At 47.3% G+C, this 17,405-nt stretch overlaps 1 protein-coding gene across 2 annotated transcripts; it reads right to left on the bottom strand.

The window, feature by feature from the left end:
* Positions 1 to 1,070: 1,070 nt before the first annotated feature.
* LOC107111318 (E3 ubiquitin-protein ligase TRIM41-like) lies at positions 1,071 to 15,824 on the bottom strand. 2 transcript variants are annotated; one of them, XM_015412279.1, is made up of 8 exons: positions 15,300 to 15,824; positions 11,433 to 11,528; positions 10,887 to 11,117; positions 8,753 to 8,775; positions 6,696 to 6,814; positions 5,332 to 5,364; positions 4,135 to 4,389; positions 1,071 to 1,893 (listed from the first exon to the last, which is right to left on the bottom strand). In XM_015412279.1, the coding sequence occupies exons 1-8, from the start codon at positions 15,735 to 15,737 to the stop codon at positions 1,349 to 1,351; spliced, it is 1,740 nt and encodes a 579-aa protein (XP_015267765.1). In that variant the 5' UTR covers positions 15,738 to 15,824; the 3' UTR covers positions 1,071 to 1,348. The 2 variants fall into 2 exon arrangements, with proteins under 2 accessions (XP_015267765.1, XP_015267766.1); XM_015412280.1 differs by having other exon boundaries at positions 1,071 to 1,890.
* Positions 15,825 to 17,405: the final 1,581 nt, after the last annotated feature.

Here is a 17,405-nt window from a genome sequence, read left to right as displayed (position 1 = left end):
CCTCATTGTAGAACTTACATGTACCAATGGAATGAGTTCATAATGAGCTTTGTTATTTTTTAAACCACATTGTTCCCTAATTCTTTCTTTAGCCCATCTCTAACCCACCCTTCCACCAAGAAGCCCAAGGCAGCACACACCATTCTCACCTCCATTTTGTCCTCACAACAAACCTGTGAGGTAGCTCAGCGTGAGAGCGAGTGACTGGCTGAGGGTCTCCTACCTAGCATCACAAGAAGAGCAGGGATCCGAACCTGAGTCCCTCAGATCCTAGCCCAAAACACAAAGCCCCACGAAACACTGACTGCCACTCCCCCTCAGACTGAATTGTGGTATCAATGATGAGATGTGTTAATCTAGTATAAGCGAAGACCAGAGCGAGAAAGAGATAGCATTCTACTTCAGAGGTGTCAAACTCATTTGTTACAAGGGCTGGATCTGACAGAAATGTCATTTTGTTGGGCCAGGTCACGTGTGCCATAAAACAAAACGCCAGGTACTGGAGATAGAGACTGTATAAAGCTGGTAAGCTCCGAGTTGGTGTATCCTCACTGCAAGGCCCCAGGGGCTGGGAGGGGGGTGCAGAGGAAAACCCACATAGGCAGACTGGAAAGGCAGCAGTGCTGTGCTGATGCTCCCACGATACTTGACTGCTGCAGACGAGGTTGTTGTGCCGTGCCAAAGTCCCAATGGAGTGGCTCCGCCCACTCCCTCCAGGACTCCTTCCCTTGCATTAGTTACTCGCGGGCCGCATAAGAGCCCTGGACGGGCCAGTTCCAGCCCCCGGGCCATAAGTTTGACACCCACGTTCTAGTTAGCCAGTAGAGGCCATTTGAGAGCCAGAAAGGGGCTCTTGGGATCTTGTTTGTGATATTTTTATTTACTGTCCTCATCTTTCCTGCAACATACGTACTAGGGATTTTATAGCTGGTATCCAGCAGAACAGGGAAGTGTTGATGGGAATCCAGCAAAAATACATGATGTTAGCCACAGTTAATGGGGGGGAAAGAAAGAAAACGTACTTTATTGAAGTCCAGTGGCACCTTTAAGACAAACAAAGTTTTATTCGAAGTATAAAGTGCAAGCACACTTCTTCAGATACAGTGGGACAAGAAGATGTCTTCAAGGAAAGGAAGTAGAGCTGAAATTGGATCAGGTAGCCGGTAAAATCAACGAATGGCAGCAAATTAGCACGTAAATGCAAGAACTAATAAAGAGAAGTGAGACTGAAGCTAGAATCCAGCAGCACTCCCAAGACAAACGAAGCTCAACCCGTATACACATTCTGATTCCAATATGAAGGGAAACACCACACCTCCGAGTGTCCTAAGCAGTTGCCTTTGGTCCATTACAAAGTAGCCCCAGTGTTGTGACTTTGAGGGAGGCTGAGGTAGCCCGTTCTAGAAACCCAAAAGAATGGCAAAAGCGGCTCTCCACAGAAGGATGCAGCTGAGAATGTATAGAGGTGGTCTGCTGTGTCAGGGTCGAAAAAGTCCACTTGCTCTTTGTCGTAGTTGAGAGCCACTCGGATCCTTTTGAGCTTCCCATTCAGACCAAGATGATACCTCTGGGGGTGACTGAGAGCCACGTAGCTCAAACCCATTTTCCCCACAGCCCAGATCCCTTCCTCAGGACTAAAGACGATATCTCCCATCCTCCTCACAGACTTTCTGGCCACCCCCACAGCCCACCATCCCTCACACTCCACAGTGACTTCCCAGAAATGCTGGCCTGATGTGAACTCCTCACGTCCCAGCACCGCAGTTCTTTCATCAAATCTCTCAGGATTGTTGGGCAGCGGTTGAGCCTTGCCTTCACATCTCACGCTCTGCCGATCCTCAGACAGGATGAGTTGGGGATGGGCCGTGTCAGGATCCAGAGTCACATCTGCTGCTTGGGAGAAACGAGGAGAGAGAAGAGATTGAAAACCAGCCAGGAGAATAATTTACTTCCAGCCCTCCAGCTGTCCTGGGGGGAACCCCACTATTGAACAGTCTTGATTTTAAAATATTAACACCCGTTTTTTCTTGTTTATTTTTCTACTCTATGTGAATATGTCGAAAAGGCTGAAGTCTAGCACAGGATGGAGCCAAGATATTTAAACCTATGTATTTTGAATGCCACAGAATGTGGAGACACACTACACTGTGGGGCTAAGGAGAAAGTACTTTGCATGCTCCCAGATGTATATTTTCCCCCTATATCCCAGGAGGACTTGACAGACTTGGGAGGGTGCCCTCTGGTGAGGGCACAAAGTATGCAAGGTGAGGGACTTTGTGAAAAGGGAGTCATGGGATACGAATATGCTTTAGTGAATGTGTGCTGGGAAAACCAAGAGTGGATTGTGTTGGCAGGTAATGAAAGGTGTGCTTGCAGTCAAGGCAACAGAGGTGGCACTGCTTAATTTTCAAAGGGGGGAGATGTAAGGGCCGACGCTCATTAGTGTGGAGAGGAAAGGCTGTATTTGATCAGTAGTGCAGGAAAGCGCTCTGCACATGATGAGAGAGACAGCTGGAAGCAACATCTTGGAAGCAAGTGAATTACAACCCTGTTGCAGCCATCTGATCTCCCCTTCCCTCCCCATACCAGTCTACTGGAATGTAATTGGTGGACATTAAGTAGAAGATACACATTTGCTAAGGATGGGGCCATGTCTCCATGGACACTTTCCGCCCCAAGGAATCAGCTGCTGACTGGTCGGGTTACATGCTCTCTTTATCCGGCTAGCTTTGAAGTTCCCGCGCTTCCGCCTCTGGCCTGCCAAGAACAGCTCCCATCACACAGTTACACTGGGTGGGCTCCCCCGCCCGTGACCTAGTCAGCTCTTTAATTATCCCCTCAAATTCTGGATCTGCCTCTCAGCTTGGAGCCAGTTTGGTGTAGTGGTTAAGAGTGCTGAATCTAACCTGGGAGAACCGGGTTTGATTCCCCACTCCTCCACATGCAGCTGCTGGTGTGACCTTGGGTCAGTCACAAGTTCTCTCAAGAGCTCTCTCAGCCCCACCTACCTCATGGGGTGCCTGTTGTGGGGAGAGGAAGGGAAAGGAGATTGTAAGTTGCTCTGAGACTCCAAGTGAAGGGTGGGGTATAATTCCAATCTCCCCCTCCTCCTCTCCCTCTTCTCCTTCCTGTTCTTTTCCTCCTCCTCCCACCCAGGTCCCACCTTCCCTCTTTTCCCTGTGGCTCCCATCTGCCCGGCCACATCCTCTGGCTTGCCTACCCATTCTTTACCCTGTGAGGGTCTAATTAAGGAATAGGCACTTCTTTCCTGCTTCAAACTGCCTATTCCTTCCTTAGTTTAATTACTTTATTGCATTTTTATTTTCATTGTTCAACACAGAGGCAAGAACCTGTGATTTCTCGTCGGTAACTACCCAAGTGGTTTGAGTCCCAGACACAGAGAATCACGCCTGATTTATGATTCTAGGCCTCCCTCTTGCCTCCTCCACCTTCTGTCATGTTTTGTATAAATGAGGTAATGAGGTTTTGTTTCACCCTCGTTCTTGGCTCTCCGCTGTTGGAAACACAGTGCTAGATCACACAGTCTGCTCCGGCAAGGCAGTTCTAAATTTTCATCTAAATAAATCACACTTAAAACTAGTTACCACTTGTTATTTTTAACTGACCCATTGACAGTTCCTGAGGGTCTGGGAATGAACAGTTGAACTCCAGAGAAATATAAGAAGACACCACTTCTGACTGTCCCGAGTCCAGCCTGAACTGGTCCCGGCGAACCCCCCTCATGGGACAAGCAGGGCACAGCAGCCGCCTACCAACCTGCTGGGCTCCCAGGGGCTGAGGTGGAAGGGGATGAAGAAGAGGAGATTGGATTTATACCCCGCCCTTCACTACCCAAAGGTGTCTCAGAGCGGCTTACAAACTCCTTTCCCTTCCCCTCCCCACAACAGACACCCTGTGAGGTAGGTGGGGCTGAGAGAGCTCTTGACAGAAACTGCTCTTTTTCAAGAACAGCTGTGCCAGAACTATGTCTTGCCCAAGGTCATCCAGCCAGGTGCAAGTGGAGGAGTGGGGAATCAAACCCGGTTCTCCCAGATTAGAGTTTGCGCACTTAACCACTACACCAGAAGCAGGCCCACCACCCAGTGAGAACCCCACCAGCCCCGCAGCACTCACCTGGCACCAGTGGGAAGCTGAAGGTTGCAGCTGTGGGCCTCCCAAGGACGGTGGCAGCTGGCGGTGGTCCAGCAGGTGCAGAATTTGGCAGCTGTCTCTCCCCAGTGTGCACGGAGGTGGAGCCAGGAGGCCTTGGGCCCGGCCGAGCCCGACTGCGGCGGCGATGGGGCTGGCGGCCCAGAGAGGAGGCGATGCATGGGCCAGCCGGGAAGCCCTGGGAGTAGGCTTGTGGCAGCTTGGCGGCCCTGGCCCCAGCTGGAATGGGAGGGGCGGCAACAGGGTGAGGTCAGTCAGGAGTCTCCACTGATATACAGGGGGTGGGGCCTAGGAAGAGGGCATGACCAGCAGAGGAAAGGGGCGGGGACCCAGGAGGGGGAGGTATAAAGGAAGAGGCACAGGAGCCAGCTGGGGAGGACAGGCTGGGACCAGTGTTCCCTCTAAGCTGAGTTAGTGTGAGCTAGCTCACAGTTTTTTAGCCTCCAGCTCACACATTTTTTTGTCTTAGCTCAGAAAAGATGGCTCCAGAGCAAACTAATCTATGCAGCAGCCACATCGCTCACTCACAACTTTAATGCCAGTGGCTCACAAAGTAGATTTTTTGCTCACAAGACCCCACAGCTGAGAGGGAGCACTGGCTGGGACCCAGCAGAGAGTGAGTAGAGAGAGACGGCTAGGCCCAGGGAACTAGCAGAGGCCAGGTGATGTAACCCCCTCCCAGCTCAGGACTGAGGCTACTCTCGTCCTCCACCCTCCTCCTTCTCCGACCCAGTGGGACCTCTCACCAGTCTGGTGTAGTGGTTAAGTGTGCGGACTCTAATCTGGGAGAACCAGGTTTGATTCCCCACTCCTCCACTTGCAGCTGCTGGATGACCTTGGACAAGCCATAGTTCTGACAAGAGCTGTCCTTGAAAGGGCAGTTCTGGAAAGAGCTCTCTCAGCTCCACCTACCTCACAGGGTGTCTGTTGTGGGGAGGGGAAGGGAAAGGAGCTGGGAAGCCGCTCTGAGACTCCGAGTGAAGGACGGGGTATAGATCCAATCTCTTCTTCTTGTCCCCCATTTTGAGGAAGAGCTACCCCCAGGACTGTCAGGGAACGCGGTGGCATCGAGCAGGAAGGTGGCGGGTGGCCAGGGGACCCCATGACACTGACAAGCCCCCCCCCCATGAATTTGGTCCTCCATCCATCTCTAAAACTTACCTCTCTGTGGCCGAATCTGAGATGCCAGGGCATCTGTGGAAGCAAAAGGAACAGTGATTCAGAGTGTGGTGCGAAGGGGAAAGGGACTTTAGATGTGTCATCTCTAAGCACAACTGTGATATACTACTCAACACAAAGGAGTTTATTATGGAGCACTCTCGTCCAAAGGACAATTTTCATCCATTTTGGCCACTCTCCAAGGCCAGCTCAAACTACTTATGGAGCACTCTCCTCCCTCCCTGGCCATCTCCATGGTGGGCTGCAGAAGACAGACCTCGGCAGCCCTCCTCAGATGGATCCTGGGCAGAGAGGTGGACAAAGGCGCACGAGTGCTAGTGGAGCATCCCACCGAGCAGTTGCCCAGGTGGGGGACCAGACCTGCCTCTGAGAACAGGGTCATGAAGGTGTTCCCACTGATGGAGGCGGTTGTCCTGAAGAGGCACATTTTATAAGAGGTGACCCCCTTCCCCTATCTGCTTAAATTATGAGCAAGATTCTAAATACAAACATACTCTGGTAATATCTGGGGAGTGGGGGAGGGAATGCTTTCTTGTGAATTCTGAATGGGCATGTGATGATTTGGGGCATTCACATAATCTTGCAAACAGTACCGGATTATGATCCAGACATTTGGAAAAATACAGGTCAGGGCGGGGCAGACAACTGGGCGTTGCCTAAACAACCACTCAGTGCCACCTTTTCTCTCTTTTTTCCTTGTCCAGGGCTACCCAAGAAGTAGTTATGCAGCGTGACATCCTGGCTGCTGGAATTCAGTTTCTTCAGGAGGGCCTTCATCGTAAATATTCACTATAAAAGGCCAAGGTTTTCCCGGCCTTCCATAATGCCTACTGGTTGCTGGGATGCAAAGGGAAGCAAGCCATTGTTTTGTAAGGAAAGACAAAGAGTTTTTATCTAGACAAAACAAAAGACAAACAAAGGAGAGTTGCCTAAGTGCTTGAGTTATCTTGTATAGTAAAAGGCCTCCAAAAGGAAAGACAAAAGAAAGCTTAAACAACTGATTAACTCCTTATACATAACGCTCCCCCCCCCCTGTTATCTTAAATAGACTTGTATTTGTGTTTAAAGTAGAGGGTGTAATAAACCTGTGTGTCAAAGGGGACGGACTGGAGGTAGAGAGGGGGGAAGTGTGCTGAGAGCCCCCCTGCAGTTGCAGTCTCTAAGGCGCTACTGGACTCAGATCTAGCCGCCCATTTTGATGAATGCCTCCTGCACAAGTGTAAAACTGGGACTTCCATTTCTGCATAAAGCAGCCCAAAGCGTAATGAAATAAAAGTATTATAAGGAACAAAATATGAGCCTTCTATTTGCAAGTCATCAGCATCACTAGTCAGATTCTTCAGTACCTTTGCATTTTTTCATATCAGCTGCCAGAAAGGAATGCATGTCCCAGACACTGTTGGTCCACCATATCATCTCTGGAGCTAAAGAGGCTGAATTCCCAAACTCTTCTGTCTTCTCACACCTGGTTGAGGGAAACACTGTTAACCTCCTATTGTGTAGTGGGTTGACCGCGTGGCTAGGCCTACTCCGCTCCCATAGCATGGTGCACGCTTGACTCTCACACAACTAAGACAAAGACAAACGGCCCGCAGGTCAACTATATACATATCCAGGGGACACCCCTGGATCCCATTGGGAGGTTCGAATTTCCCTCCTCCTTTCCCCTGGCTCCTATTGGAGAGACCAAGAGGCTGGTTTCCATTGTCCACCCAGGGTCAAGCCCTGGGTTGCCGCTGGCCCCCTGGTGGCGGCTAGCATACACAACACCTCCCAAACATCCAATCCACAATCCCTGAGTGGAACAAATGAAATGGAGAGAAATGGCAGAAAGCCTGGTGATGGGGGGGGGGGGGCTGCTTTGGGAAGAAGAGTACCCCCCCTCCCTGCTACTTCTAAGACTCCAAAGTGAAGAAGAAGAACAGACTGGATTTATACCCCGCCCTTCACTACCTGAAGTATTATCAGAGTGGCTTACAATCCCTATCCCTTCCCCTCCCCACAACAGACACCCTGTGAGGTAGGTGGGGCTGAGAGCGCTCTTGACAGAAACTGCTTTGACAGAACTTGTGACTGACCCAAGGTTACACCAGCAGCTGCATGTGGAGGAATGGGGAATCAAACCTGGTTCTCCCAGATTAGAGTCCGCTCCCCCTCCTAACCACTATACCAAACTGGATCTCATGAGAGGTTCTTCTGAGGAACACAAGGGATTCACTAGGCAGGTATAACATAACAGATTCTAAGAGCCACTACTCTGAAGGTGCAAGATCAGATAAGTGCAACCGTGTTTCTCCACTCATCTCAGGCCAATATAAACCAATATTTTGAGGGCCCACTGCCTAGTGAGGCCCTCATTCAGTTCCTTTCCCTCCCCGCACATTTCATCCATCAAAGGCAGTAGTTGAGCCATATAAAGTTTCTATGTGGAATTTAAAAAAAAACACTGCCATTATGCTTTGTCTTAGTGAAACTTGAAGCAACAACCATTTGTTTCTTGGGGGCTTAAGTTATGGAGAAGGTTTCAAGGCCCCTTTGAAAAAGTTAGAGATGGTATAACGCTTTAATTTATTTAACTTTTGATTTCTATACTGCTCTATCCCGGAGGCTCTGAGCGGTTTACATGGCTTATTAATACTCCTAACTAGGGCCACACGATAATTGGGGAAGGTGAGTGCCTACCAGGCACCCTGCCGGCTAGTTGTTCTTCCAGCGGCTCTTTTCTTTTTCTCCTCTGACTTCACGCGGTGGGTGTCTTCGGCTCGGCTCCGCAGCAGCTCCCTCTGGGGCGGTTCCTTTGTCCGCTTCCAAAGTGCTTGTCTGTATTTCCAAGGTTATCCCAGAAGGAACCGCCAGCTTGAATATATCTATAGGCATCTTTGAGATGGACCTTTTATGTGTGTTTTTTAACTAACACAGAATCAACAAATACAATAGAAGAAGAAGAAGAAAAGGGGTTGGTTTTTATACCTTGCTTTTCTCTACCTTAAGGAATCTGGGAGTGGCTTACAATCAGCTTCCCTTCCTCTCCTCACAACAGACACCCTGTAAGGTAGGTGGGGCTGAGAGAGCTCTGAGAGAGCTGTGACTGACCCAAGGTCACCCAGCTGGCTTCATGTGGAGGAGTGGGGAATCAAGCACGGTTCTCCAGTTTAGAGTCCGCTGCTCTTAACCACTACACCACGCTGGCTCAATATACAGTAGGCAGAGAAAAGGCCTTAGCTTGAATAGAAGAGAGAGGGGTGTAGTGCTCAGGGGTTGGAAAGGGGGTTTATGGCAGAACCTCTATTTTGAAATGTGGGAGGGCCTAGAGTCCTAGCGTCTCTCCCCTGGAAGGAAGTTCTTGACATGCTATCCAGACCCTTCCCAGCATCATGAAGGGAAAAGAGTGAGATCTACTTACCTCTTCAAGATGCTTTCAACATCCTGCAGGGAAGAGAGAAAGAAGAGGGAGTTCAGTGCCTGCCATTGGGCCACTTTAGAGAAACCATGTGCTGATGTGCTACCCCCCTTCCTGGCATGCTTTATGACAGCTAGAGCTCAGAATAAGGCTGCCCAAAAAGTGTCTGGATTGGGGGAACTCCTTTCACCTTCAGATGCCTCAAGGTCCTCACTAAGTTAACCCAACCTATCTTACTTAAATGCAGAGGGTCCAACCTCAAGATACGGCCTGCAGTTCTCCCAAAATGACAACTGACTTAGAGAGATCAGTGCACAGGAGGAAATGGCAGCTTCAGAATCTACCACAGAGTTAGGAGAAACAGGAATTCCTACACTGGCTACAGAGAGAGGGTGCTAGTAGAAGAAGAAGAAGACGAAGAAGAGATTGGATTTATACCTCGCCCTTCACTACCGAAAGGTGTCTCAGAGCGGCTTACAAACTCCTTTCCCTCCCCCTCCCCACAACAGACACCCTGTGAGGTAGTACTTCTGAGGCAACAAACCGATTCACCGTTTCAACAGGTTTCAGCCTTTTGACTGAGGAGATACACAGTTTATTTATGTATCCAATTTTAGGACGAAAACTCTGTATCCCCAGCCCAAGATCATTCGCTGTTTTTATTAATACATTTAAAATTAACCTACTAGTAATCATTTTTGAAATGATGAAATAAGCAAGGATCACAAATACACAGAAAACACTAGCATTGGTCTGAGAATTTAAAAGTAAATAAACCTTTCCTACTGTATCTCAATAAAATTTAAAATTTTAATTTAAAAATGAATTGTAATTCATTGCAATTGTATTTGAAAAGATAAAATAAGCTCAGAATTTCAAATCTGAGAAATCCATGGGTTATTATGAACACAATTGTATGGGACAATACATGACAATAGTCTCTAAGGGCCAAACTAGACATTATGATGTCCACAGATTTTACTCATGGACACCCTCACCATTTAAAAGCCTAATGAGGGTGTGAAGAAATGCCTTTTTTCCTGGGAGGTTTGAAATTAGCAAAACCTCCACTTTGCATTTTAACAGGACTTTTTCCCTCTGGGCAGAGAACAGGCTGGGAAAAAGGAAATCAGCCAATAGTTTTCCAGGTTCACTTTAGCTACCTCTTCAGAAATGCAAATAAGTTTAGACAATGAGATGGACAAGTCCCCCCCTTTCTCCAAGTAGGGAACAGAGGTCTGTAGGACTTTATACCAGAGGACTTTATAATAGAGAGGCTTCAGGAAGGAAGATTTAATGTACGGCCTGATGGAACACTCTTCCAGGAGAGATCAGGGCCCTGCGGGATCTGGTACAATTCCGCAGGGCCTGTAAAACAGAGTTGTTCAGGTGAACCTATGGTACCTGGAATCTAGCTGGTAGGCTATAATCAGTTCCTCGCCTCCCCTCCCCTCCCAGTTCCCCCCTCTTCCCTTCTTAGACATCTGCAGATTGCCCCCTAGATGCGTTTTATAAAATTTGTTTTATTGATTTTATTGTATTTATAGATCATGCGTTGCGTTATATTTTAGAAGATCTAAATTGAATATTTATCTTGTATATATATATATAAGCTATTGTCACCCACTCTGAGTTGGACTTGGGGGGAGCGGGTTATAAATTTAATAAATCAAATCAAATATGGTTCTTTGGTTTGAACAGAACTGTGAATGTGCCTCTCCATGAGCTTCACAGAGAGCACCACACCTCGAGTCCATGAAAGTGTAGAATAAAAACTTATTCGTTTTTAAAGTACCACAAAACTCTTGGTTTTTTTGGTTTTATTTTGGGGGGGGGAATAATTTCAGAGAGTCAAAGTACGGCAGGGCATCAAGGAAGTTTAACGGGCCTCATTGGAAGAAAGCTCCTTCTCAGCAAGGAAAAAGCACCACAGATGCTATCACCATTCAACTGAATGCTTACCTCAGAGTGATCCACACCAAGGTGATTACATCACCCACATCCTATACATACTAGACCAAGTTATAAGCGCCACCAGCTAGGACCTCAGTTATTATGTAGTGGAACGAGGCACCCACAGGTGCAGAGCCCGCCTTCACCTGGATGAGAGCCCACATTGTTCCTGCCACTGTCTTACCTGCAGGAGTTCACTGGTTGGCTGCTGAATCTTCTCCTCCATCTCATGGATGACACTTTCGAGAGAGGATAGTTCCCCAGAGAGTCTGGCCAGGTGCTCGTCCCTTTCTCTTACAATCTCCTTCTTCACTTCTTCCAGCTGGGCCAGCAGAAGTTTCTCCTGTTCCTCTAGAAACTGGTGCAGTTTCCTGAACTCAGCCACTCTCTTCTGCCTCTCAGATTCGTTTTGCTCCTGCAGAAAAGGGATGCCAAGAAAGGGGTGGGGACCAGGCCGAGGTCAGGAAGAGAACCAGGCTTGGTGGAGTGAAGGGGATGAGAATTCCACAGGAAAGGTGCTTCTGACGTCTCACAGTAATCCCTTCAACGGTCAGCATGGAAAGAATTCCCTCAGGACTTCAGAGGACTCACCCTTAGCCATTCAGGAATATTTCTATGGGAAATCAGGCCGTTCCCAATTTCTGCTCCATGCCACTGACTCTTATTTTAGACTCAATTTCCAGCTTTTGCTTTCAGCTTCTGGTTACGTCCCAGTAACGACAACACTTACAAGCAGGCCTTGGGTTCGCTTTTCTGTGTCTTCTTTCCAGGCCAGAATTTTTTCTCTCTCCTTCCTCAGAATCCCAGTGTGGCTATGTAGTTTATCCTGAAGAGAAAACAGAAGTTCAGATTTGCTTCTTTTTTAGAAGTCATCTATACAGAGAGACACAGACTGACAGATGAGCAAAGTTAAGGAAGCCATGACCAAAGTTAAGGCACCTTGCTATAAAAAAATGAAGCCTTTTCCAAATGAGGTGAATAGGGAAGGTGGTGTCAAGCTCAGGCCTTACTTGCTATGTATTTCCATATGGATTCATGTGTATTTCTTATGTAACCTTGTTCCTTTCCATTCTTGTTTATCTTCTCTGCTGGGAACTGGGGGCGGGGAGTGACTGTGTATGGCTGTCTGCTTTGCTTGGTTAGTGCTACCTCATAACAGTTCCCACGCAGGGGCCTCCTTAGTGAGCTGTAAAGATCATGGGATGCGTATAATCTCACCATCCGGTGTGACCTTGTAGTTTGTGGAGCTTCTAGATAATGGCCCCGGTCACACGGAGCATTAGGTACGCTAGAGAGACGGAAAATAGGCGGATTTTCCGGGCGCGATCTCACCGCCACATCTGGGAAGCGTAGAGCTCCCGTGGCTCACCCGAGGCTTCACTCCGAAGATGCGCTGTAAAAAACTAGTACCTCCGAGGTACTAGTTTCCGGAAACCGCGGGCCAAGGGTGGGCATCAGATCATGTTTCCGGTGTTAGCTCGTGGCATCCGGCGCCCGCCCATGTCCTGTCGCGAAAAGTTTTTTTTTTGTCAAGTCTCCACAGGTGCGCACAAGCACCCAACGGCGCATGCGAACACTTGGGTTAAAAAAACCAACACAACCCCCGTGGTGCCGCTTCTTTGCCGCGCCGCAGGAGTGAGGTATGATCGGCACCTCCCCCCAACCACGGGACGTTGGGCAGGACGTTTGATCCAGCTGCCGCTCGGTAGTTCGCTCCGGGGCAAACAGCCACGCCTCCCCCCTGTGATATCCGGCTGGTGTGACCGGGGCCAATGTAACCATTACCTTGCAGGTGCTGGGGGCAGTCGTAGGGGCAGAGGCAGACATGTGGCGGGCTGAATGTGAGAAATGATTGGTCATTCGGCATATGGGGTTTTTCCTGATTTTACTATATTGGGAGGACTGGCATCTGAAACCCAGTTCTGACACAGAGGCTGTCCATACTTCCAAGTAAACAAATCTTGCTGCTACAAGTGTTTGTGGGAGAAATTGTGTCTAGGACTTGACAGGTGGGGAAAAAAATACAAGTACATGATATGATAGGTGAAATGAGAGTGAGACAATAAGGAACATATTGCCAGAAACTAAAGACTGTCGACTGGAATGCCTTGAAATAATCTCAGTGGTAGGAAACTAGCCAAGGAAGAAGTGAGGCCTCTAGTGGTCCAAGGGGTGAAAAGATTCCTTAACCTTTGGTGGCTGTGCAAAGTGCTGGGGAAGTTTCTCTATCAGGGAATCTGTGGTCATGACTGTGATCTCTGATTTGGCATTTCATTGTGGAATATTCCATGTAGAAATCACGTGGATCCACTGATTTTTCTACAATGTTCTGTGGCATAGAAATGCTACAATATGCTGGGTATGTGTTCTTTACTGCAGAATATATGGACATTGATATGACATGTGGCTTGATTGCAAATTGTGGGGTCCTTCATGTAAAAATTGTGGGTCTCTGTGAGAATCCAGGTTTTTAATGCATTTTATGGTGCCAGGGTGGCACCACAAAATGCTGGAAGTGGAACCATTTTTTTAATGTTATATTATTGTGTTGTCCATGGACAAGGAGACAGGCATGACACATTAATGGTTTTGTGTCCGAGTGAAAATCATAGAAATTCAGGGGATTGATAGCACAAACATTGGATCAGTGCCTTTTTATGTGGAATCTGCAGATATGGATGTGATAAGCAATTGTGTAGTACATTGTTTGAGAATTCCGTTTAAAAACCACAAAGATCTGAGCCCTGGATCCTCATTTTTGTGCTGTGACACAGCCATAAAGCACTGGATTATTTATTTATTTTACAATGCAGTTTGTGGATGAAGCACATGAAACTGCCAGATACTGAATCAGACCATCAGTCCATCTACGCCAGATGGGTAGTGGAGCCACAAGGTCTCCTGTCTTTCACACACTGCATACTGCCTCCTTTTAATTGGAGGTTCCGGGGACTGAACCTGGGATCTTCTGCATGCAAAGCAGAGGCTCTTCCATTCAGCCAGACTCATAACAAAAAGTTATGCTTGAAGAGGGTCTTTCAGGTGATTCCTTGTAAAAATCACAAGGATGTTCCATGAGGAGCTATGCTGGGGTTGCCATCCTCCAGGGGGTACCTGAAGATCTCCTGGAATTACAACTAACCCCCCAATTATAAAGATCAGGTCCCCTGGAGAAAATAGCTGCTTTGGAAGGTGGACTCTATGGCATTATACCCTAGTGAGGTACCTTCCCACCTCAAGTTCCACCCCCAAAATATCCAGGAATTTCTGAACCCAGAGTTGACAACTCTAAGAATCCATATTATTGCACTACAGCAGCACTATAGTGTAATTTTTTGGGCTGACTATGGTCTTGAACTTTGATTTGATCATGGATAGAGGGGAGGGGTCCATGTAAAAAAAATCAAGAGGAGCTAGGGTTGCCAAGTACTTACCTCAATGAACCCAGAGTTGACAACCCTAAGAATCCATATTATTGCACTACAGCAGCACTATAGAGCATAGAAGTGTAATTTTTTTGGCTGACTATGGTCTTGAACTTTGATTCGATCATGGATAGAGGAAAGGGGTCCATGTAAAAAAATCAAGAGGAGCCATGTAGATGTGTTTTTGTCACTTTTCCCAACAGTGAATCTCTTTTTCTACAGTTCATGTGGTTCTTTTGAGAGGGCTGCTGGAAGATCATAGGATACCTGCGGCTTCCACCAGTGTAAAGCTCCAGTGCTGCAGTGTCCTTCTTAGCTGGACAAGAGGATTATCATGTCTGTCATGCCTACGCTCCTTTTCCTTTAAATTTTTGTTACTCTTCTGAAGAAGTTAACAGCTGGATAATTTTGTTAAATGAAGGAATTATCAGGGTTTTTTGTTAAGTAGGAAGCCTTTCCCATCAGTTTGAAAATGTCAGCCTCATTAAATTGTTATCTTGTTAGTTTAGAGATAACTATAATTTGGCAAAGAAAAGCCAGCTTACACTCAACAGCAGAGGGTGGTTCTGCAGCAAGCTTTGGCATGGTTCCCACATGCAGGGTGTAAGGCTGGTCTTTGTTTGTCAAGACTGAAAATTTCCTTGTTCCTGTGTGGAAGATTTTTGCCTGGAAGAAAATCCTACTTTTAGCGGACAAGTGTAAATTAGCCTATCTAGGGCTCCGGTCACACGGGCCGGAAAATGCGGGGTGGAAGCTGCGTTAAGTACTGATATACTTATTTGTTCCTTTTGTAAATAAATTTCTGTTCTGTTTCCTCTCTTAAGGAAAGCTGTGGTTATTTGGTGTGCACCTTGGGTCTTGTAAGAGAAGAACTCACAAATTCATGGTGTGTTGCTAAGTCTCCTGGCCTGGAGTTGGCGACACCCTGTTAGGCACCTTATCCCTGATTTGGGAGGGGAGCCTTAAAGTGAGGGCGCATCACAATGTCAGAATCTCTTATAGGAGCAAATCTAGAGAGAAGCCTGCAGTGTGAATCCGGTGCTGTTCCCATTTAAGACTGATCAAAGTGGCACCTCTGAGACCAACAAAGTTTAATTCTGTGCTCAGAGTTTGTTCTATTGCTTCAGACCAACACGGCTACCCACCTGAATTTATAATTATTGATCCTTTACCTTATACTCTTGGGCAGCCTCGTCCGCGGGAATCACGTCATGATGTCTGTGCTCCTTGGACCTGTCGCAGACCACGCAGATGAGGCCTCGATCCTCTCGGCAGAAGAGCTTGAGGGGCTCCTGGTGCTTCTCGCAGGCTCTCCCCTTTCCTTCCACTGCCTTTACCTCCCTCTCCCTCTCCCCCTGAAGACGGAGCTTCTTGGCAATTTCGACCACGTTCGCCAGCTGTCGATTTGGCTTCAGGTTCCTCGGCTGAACCATTTCTCTGCACTGGGGGCAGGAAGCGTCTGCCGGCGGCTCCCCCCAGCTGCGGGTCAGGCAGAGTCGGCAGAAGTTGTGGCCGCACTCGGTGAGCATCACCGGGTCCCTGAAATACTCCAGGCAGATGGAGCAAGTGAGTTCCTCAGAGAGCTCTTGGACGGGACCCCCGGACGCCATGGCTGCCTCCAGCCCGGGAAAGGAAGCGCTGCGGAGATCGGTTTCGTTTTCTCTCTTTTCTTTTCGAGCAAAGGCGGGGAGGTTCCCTTCCCGGCCATCTCGTGAGCTCGAAATCAACAGCTGTGGTTGCCTTAAAGCACCGGCGAAGCCGCTAGAGGGGCAGGCTTTTTCGATTGTGTGGCCAAAATCCCACCTCTCCTTGGGGTCTTATGGCAAAACTCCAGCTCACGAGGAGGACCAAAATGCGCAAGGTGAAAAACAGAACTTGCAGAAATGTTGGTGGATTCTGATTCATGTTTAAACCATTTGATGGAGGTCTACCAAGTCCCGTCTGTCCTCTGTGTGTGCACTCCCAGCCCCCATCTCCTCCTGCTGACGCCATTACTGAAAATACACACACCGGTTATTTTTTGGAGATTTTGATGTGGGAATGAATCTTTATGTTGGCACTGATGACCAGATAGTCTTTCTGAGGTATGTTCAGTGCCTTTCTTGCAACCTTGACTGTGCAACATATTTCTTAAATGCAAAAGTTAATTAAAAGGGTCAGTTAAATGACAAATGACCAGCACTTTGAATTGTGTTCTGAAGTAAACCAAAAGCTGATGTAAATCGGATCTTTTTAAAGTGGCTCCATGACTAATGTAAAAAAAACAAAAAAACAACAGTTCTGTTGCCTCCTGTTCAAGGACCTGAAGCTTCCAGAAACTCTTCAAGGGAGCTCCTCCCTGGTCCTACTGCAGTAGTCCAGTCTTAATGTCATCAATCTATGAAGAAGGGCCCAATTATGCCTCTTAAGAAAGGGAACTGATGCCTCTATCAGATTTTTGTAATTACATTCCATTTTAATAAAGGGAGTAAGTTTGCAGCAAAACAACTGTTTTAGAAGGGCATTTTATTTTGTGAACAGGATTCTAACAGCAATAGCTGAAAATCATAGGAAAGGTTTTATCCATTCTGGCACTGTTCATTGTATGTATTTTGTATTGCATAGATTTCTAATTTTATAATCCAGTTTGTTTGCCTTGTTTTTAGTACCTGTATTTTCCCCAAGGAAGGCTGAATGTAAGATGACCCTTCCTTTAAAAGAAATGTTATATACATGAAGTTGTTTATTACTGTACATATTTGTAATTAGTAAGCCAGGGTCAGATTCTGAGAGTACACTCAGGGGCTGGGCTAGTCTTCCTTTTGAGTAAATACAGGATGCATTACACTGTTTTAATTGACTGCTCATTCTGTAAGTCACCTTGAGTCTCAGAGACCTTGGAGATAATGTTGAGAAATCGCAACCAGAGGGAAATGTAGGCACCTGCACCTATTGCCCAGTCTTTTTAAACTAAAGATGCTGGGAATTGTGATCCCTTCTGCATCAAAACCAGGTGCTCCTGAACAAAATCACAGAATATGTATGCATTACTTCTAAAATACAGGAATTATTTTCCCACCCCCACAGAAATTTAGGGCTGAACCTACTTAACAACGGATCCTCTTACAAAATTAACTGTGTAGACAGGAGTATGTTTGGCAAGCTGCCACCACCATCCCCCTGGGATCCCCCCCCCCTTCCCTTCATGCATTGGTGAAGCCTTCACCCTCTCATAGTCTTCTTAAAAGAAAAGAAAAAAAGATGGGAAAAGATGCTCAGTGGCACCAAAAGAAAGATAT

Source organism: Gekko japonicus, unplaced genomic scaffold (genome assembly GCF_001447785.1).
Source record: "Gekko japonicus isolate JY-2015 unplaced genomic scaffold, Gekko_japonicus_V1.1 scaffold3133, whole genome shotgun sequence".
NCBI lineage: Eukaryota > Metazoa > Chordata > Lepidosauria > Squamata > Gekkonidae > Gekko > Gekko japonicus.
The sequence above is the reverse complement of the archived record's forward strand: the minus strand, read 5'-3'. Positions and strand labels throughout refer to the sequence as shown.